Source organism: Malaclemys terrapin, chromosome 20 (genome assembly GCF_027887155.1).
Source record: "Malaclemys terrapin pileata isolate rMalTer1 chromosome 20, rMalTer1.hap1, whole genome shotgun sequence".
Classification (NCBI taxonomy): Eukaryota; Metazoa; Chordata; order Testudines; family Emydidae; genus Malaclemys; species Malaclemys terrapin.
The window spans coordinates 9,300,551-9,306,550 of NC_071524.1; the positions used below are offsets into that span (position 1 = coordinate 9,300,551).

General features: G+C 47.4%; 1 protein-coding gene across 1 annotated transcript in view; it reads left to right on the plus strand.

Moving 5' to 3' along the window:
- Positions 1-879, plus strand: part of LOC128826383 (myelin-oligodendrocyte glycoprotein-like) — a 28,774-nt gene extending 27,895 nt beyond the window's left edge. The window contains exon 10 of the mRNA XM_054009637.1: positions 827-879. Coding sequence (XP_053865612.1) covers positions 827-879 — 53 coding nt within the window. The remainder of the gene's footprint in view (positions 1-826) is intronic.
- The last annotated feature ends 5,121 nt before the right edge of the window (positions 880-6,000 follow it).

Sequence of the window (6,000 nt, forward strand, 5' to 3'; positions counted from 1 at the left end):
AAGTACTGGCGGTACCAAAATGCCCCTGCCAGTGTGGGAATGCCCCCCAGCAGCATGACCTTTCATGCATGGTGTGTGAGAGGTAACACTGTATGAAGGACGCCATTTTGAGAACAAAATGGCATCCTGCCATGCAGCAAAAGTGCCAGAATACTTTTCTGGCACATTCTGGTCCCACTGCAGTACTCCTTAAGGGACAGACCCCCACATAAACGAGGGCAGACCCCACTCCCCCAGGAGGTCCAGGGAATCCACTTCTGAACCACTGCTCTATTTGACTGGTCTTTTCTGAAGAAGAAAAATCCGGAAAAAAAAACATTATTCACCAAGCACTACTCATAAAGCTCTTGATGCAGCCCAGCCACTACTAGAGGGGGATTTAGTGCCCCACTGAGTAGGTGTGTGTTACATCTACCACCATAGTCTTGTAGCCACAAATAGGGGCGTTGGGGGGACTTTGTCCCACTTTAGAGCCTGGTCCACCACTGCAGCATCCTGACTGATTTACTGCTATAGCTCATGCTGTAAGTCCTGGCCTCAAATCTCATTCTTGGCCCATGTGGGAGTGTTGTTATGGACTACTTTTTATGTTTTATTTTCATTTTATTATGAGCACACACTCCCAATAATAGAGACCTGGTCTTTTTAGTTACCTGAGAAGTGTCATAAACACATCCCTGTGGTAATATACAATGTTATTTTTAAATACTCATTTTTTCAAAATAAACCTCATAGAAATAGTTTTATTTAACACATTAATAAAATATCCAGGTCATTGTAATTAGTATTGATTATAATTATTTATTATTATTTTATTTATTGCCAGGACGCGGAGTTGGTTGGAGGCAGAGTCAGGGTAAGTTCAAGTGTCTTTTATAAACAGGTGATAGTATATATATTTGCAAACACCCAGGGCAGGACTCTGGTCTCCACAGTGTATGTACCTCATTGACAGCACATTCTGTTAGATCCTATTCAGCTAATCAGCAGAGTAAAAGGGTTATAGGAGATTCCCATTTCTGCTCCCCTTGCAAAGAGCATGCACCTGGGGCAGGCCAGAGCGCAGCTGCTCACGGCAAATGAATGTTGAATAAATAAACAAGAGTATTCACATTGCAAACTACAGCTGGCCAAAAATACCTGCATCCAAACATTTTTCAACTAAATATGGCTTTTCAACAGAAGTGAAAAATTCTGAGAAGAGTTTTCATTTTATCCATATATTTTTGGATTTCTTGATGAAACATGCAAAGCCAAATTCAGTTTTCAGATGTTTTTAGGTTTATTTAGTTTTCTTCCACCTTTCTCCTCCCCTGCCTTTTCCCCCCTTTCTGGGGGAGACAAAGTGGGTAGAAACACAAATTTTTCATCTCTTTTCAATCTTTTTTTTGTTTGAAAATTCCATAAAAATTCAAACAAAACAATGATTTATTTTTGTGTTTTTCAAAAAATTTTACAGAAAAGAATGACCGTTGTTTGACTAGCTCTGCTGGAAACCAACAGCAAACAAACAAACAAAATACTGCAGCACTTGAATTCCTGTTCTTTTAGGATGAAGTGCACCCTCTGAATAGTGTCTGGATAAAACCTTCCAGAAGGGGTCAGTACTGACAAAAAGTAGATGGTGCTAGCCAGAAGTCCCTCCTCAGTGCAGCCTCCATCAGCCTGGCTTCTGTATAGCTCCATCCACAAACTAAAACTGCCCCCTAAAGGATAGTGCATTGGAGAGGTTATCCATGAAAATGCCTTAGCTTAGGGTGAATTTTCCAGTAGGAAAAAGGGTCCAGATCTTTGAATGGCTATGCCTAGGAATATCAAGTAGCAATTGGTAGGGTGATAATACTGCTGTATACAGCATTGTTTAGACCATTACTGGGTACTGTGTCCAGTTCTGGTGTCCAAAGGACGTTGAAAAAAAGAACAACTTCAAAACATTTTGTGTCCCATCAGGTTAAAGTATGAAATCCGGCCAAGACAAATTTGATGGGAGACTGCTCTGCCACATGTGAGAACAGGACTCACTCCCTCTTTCCCTTAGGCTGCATGGTGCAAGGGGCGTGAAAGGGGCAGCATCTTTTCAGAAAGGAGTGTCCCATGTTCCTTCAATCTCTAAGCCCAGATGTGAAAGACACTTAAGCAGATGCTTTACCTTACTCACAAGCATAGTCCCATTGAAGAAGTCAAACAGATTACACATGTGCTCTAAACTAAAGGGGTGCTTTAAATTCTTTGATGACCTGGGTCTGTAGCTGGTGAGAAATAGAGCTGATAGTTTTGGACTCAGTTTAGTTATGAGCAGCATTTGAGCCGATCTCTGCCACATTCTGGGTTTGGTTTCTGAAGGGAAACACAGATTTTATATTTTCCCTCATTGATATTTAGCATCAGGGAGAGTTGAAAAGTTAAAGGTGAAAAGATCAGTGCTACAGCCCTATTCCTGCTCTCATTGGGTGAAAAATCTCCCCTGTGGGATGGGTTATTCATCACTTAAATCCCAGCTAGCCCTTCAAAATAGGGCATAGGGTGTGTACCTTGTGCTGCACAGGATTAGTCCTTCTCTCTCTCGAGGGATGAATTTCACCCTAAATCAGTCATAACATGTCTGTGAATACAGGAGGAGTGAGGCCCTGACATTGTGTCATCAATTATATGATTTGCAATGTTTTGGGGGGCAAGAACTGTGAATACAAGAGTTGATGATGTCAGCATGTTGATGAAAAGAGACTATCACGCGGGAGTGATGGGTTGTGAGAGCAGTTTCCAAGGGAAGACAAGAAGTCTGTAGAGTTTCCATGCTGAGAGGAGGTTTGGGATTTCCTCTTCATGGGGTGATGTTTATTCAGATACAGATCAATTCCTGCTCTCATTGGGTGATAGTCTCTCCTATGCAAATAGGCTGTTTTTCACTTATAGTCCACACATCCATTCAAAATAGGGCATATGTGAGAATCTTGTGCTGCTGAGTCCTAGCGCTTGCTCGCTGTCTAGGGATGAATTTTACCCCAAATAAGTCCTTAAATGTCTGTGAATATAAAGGGAGTAAGGCCCTGAAAATATGATAACATGGTTTTCTTTTTGAGGAAGACCCCAGAAAGAAAACGGGTTTTTTTTTCCAATTTTTTTTGGGTGTGTGCCAAAATGCATTCTTTGGAATCTGAAACTATTTGCCAAAATTGTGTTGCATTCCACCAATACTTTTAGTTGGGGAGAAAATTTTCAAAAAAATTAAAATGTTTTGTTTTGAATGTTTTATTTCAAAATATTTCGTTTAAAAAAAGTCAAAATGTTTCATTTCAACTTTCTGATTTGAAAAGAACGGTTACTTACCTTCTGTAACTGTTGTTCTTCGAGATGTGTTGTTCACGTCCATTACACATTAGGTGTACGCGCACCGCGTGCATAGACGTCGGAAACTTTTTCCCTTAGCGGCTCCCGTCGGGCCGGCAGGGCCCCTTCCTTCCCACCAGAGCGGCGCCCCGCTCCAGGGTATATATATCCTTGTCGACCCGACCCCTCCGGTTCCTTCTTGCCGGAAACTCCGACAGAGGGGAAGGAGGGCGGGAAGTGTAATGGACGTGAACAACACATCTCGAAGAACAACAGTTACAGAAGGTAAGTAACCGTTCTTTCTTCTTCGAGTGATTGTTCACGTCCATTACACATTAGGTGATTCTCAAGCTTACCATTGGAGGTGGGTAGGAGTCAAGGTACAACTGACTGTAGCACAGCCCGGCTGACCATCGCGTCCTCTCTGGTCTGATGATGGATCGCGTAGTGGGCTGTGAACGTATAAACGGACGACCAGGTGGCCGCCTTACAGATCTCCTGGATAGGAACCTGCGCCAAGAAGGCCGTTGAGGACCCTTGGGCCCTAGTCGAGTGGGCCCGGATCTCTGGGGCCGGAACATTGGCGAGCTCATAACAGGTGCGTATACAATGCACAATCCATGCCGACAAGCGCTGTGTCGAGATAGGAAAGCCTTTCATACGTTCCGCAATAGCAATGAACAGCTGAGGTGTTCTGCGGAATGACCTGGTCCGCTCCAGGTAGAATGCCAACGCCCTTCGAACACTCAGGGTATGTAGGCTGTGGTGGCAAGGGTCCATATGGGGTTTTGGAAAGAATACCGGTAGGCAAATATCCTGCCCCATGTGAAACTGCGATACCACTTTTGGAAGGAATTTGGGGTGCGGCCTCAGTTGCACCTTATCCTTATGGAACACTGTATAGGGTGGTTCCGAAGTGAGGGCCCTCAATTCCGATACCCTTCTGGCCGACGTGATGGCCACGAGAAACGCTACCTTCCACGAGAGGTGCGTGAGGGAGCAAGAGGCTAGGGGCTCAAAGGGGGGACCCATGAGTCTTGTTAGGACAAGGTTCAGATTCCACGCCGGGACAGGCGGGCGCGAGTAGGGAAACACCCTGTCCAGCCCCTTGAGGAATCGGGTCACTGTGGGGTTGGAGAACACCGACACTCCCAACTCTCCTGGATGGAAAGCCGAAATAGCGGCTAAATGCACTCTAATCGAGGCGGGCGCAAGGCCTTGATTCTTGAGGTGCAGTAGGTAGTCTAAGATTAATGGAACTGAGGCCTGTAAAGGTCGTATGCGTAGAGGTTCGCATCAGTGGGAGAACCTCTTCCATTTTGCCAGGTAGGTCGCTCTTGTAGAGGGCTTTCTACTATTAAGGAGGATTTGCTGAACCCGGTGAGAGCACCTGTGTTCTGCATCGTTCAGCCAGAGAGATACCATGCCGTGAGATGTAGCGAAGACAGGTTCGGGTGGAGCAGGCGACCTTTGTCTTGTGTGACTAGGTCGCGATGGAGGGGGAGGGTGATTGGATCGGCTATGGACAGTTCCAGCAGGGACGTGAACCAATGCTGGCGTGGCCAGGCCGGGGCGATAAGTATGATCGTTGCCCTGTCCCTGCGGGTCTTGAGGAGAACCTTGTGTATGAGTGGGAACGGAGGGAAGGCGTATCTCAGGCTCCCTCCCCATGGGATCGTGAAGGCATCTGCTAATGATCCCGGGCTGAGGTTCTGGAATGAGCAGAACTGAGGGCATTGGCTGTTGTCCCTGGTGGCGAACAGATCCACCCGGGGAAAGCCCCACCTCCGAAAGATCGAATGCAGGACGTCTCGCCTCAACGTCCATTCGTGCATTTGGTAGGATCGGCTGAGGCGATCCGCTAAGCCGTTTTGAATCCCCGGAAGATACGTCGCGATGAGGTGTATTGCATGGGCTATACAGAAGTCCCATAATTGGAGTGCCTCGCGACAGAGGGGAGAAGACCGGGACCCGCCCTGCTTGTTTATATAGAACATGGCGGTAGTGTTGTCCGTCAGGACTGCCACGCTGTGACCTTTTATGGTGGCGCGGAAGGTCTGACAGGCGAGGCGAACCGCTCTTAGCTCCTTCAGATTGATGTGAAGCAGCCTGTCTTCTCTGGACCACAGCCCTTGTGTCCGCAGTTCCCCCAGGTGCGCTCCCCAACCCAGGTCTGATGCATCTGTTACCAACATCAGAGTGGGCTGTGGGGCAGCGAAGGGGATCCCTTCGCATACCTGTTGGTGATCGAGCCACCAGCGGAGCGAGCTCAGCACCTGGTTTGGGATCGTTACTACTTGATCCAATGGGTCTCTGTTGGGGCGGTGTGTGTGGGCGAACCACAACTGTAAAGGCCGGAGCCTTAGGCGAGCATGTCTGACCACGTGTGTGCAAGCTGCCATATGCCCCAGAAGCTGCATGCAACACCTTGCCGTTGTCGTGGGGAATTTTTGGACTGAGCTGACGGCTCTCTGAATTGACATGAACCGTGCTTCTGGTAGGCTTGCCTGTGCGGCTACCGAGTCCAGGGTCGCACCTATGAAGTCCAGCCTCTGTGTGGGGACTAACGTGGACTTGGGCACATTGACCCGGAGGCCGAGCTTGTCGAACATCTGCAAGGCCAGCGTCACATGAGATCGGACCTCGGCCTCCGACCTGCCCGCGAGAAGCCAA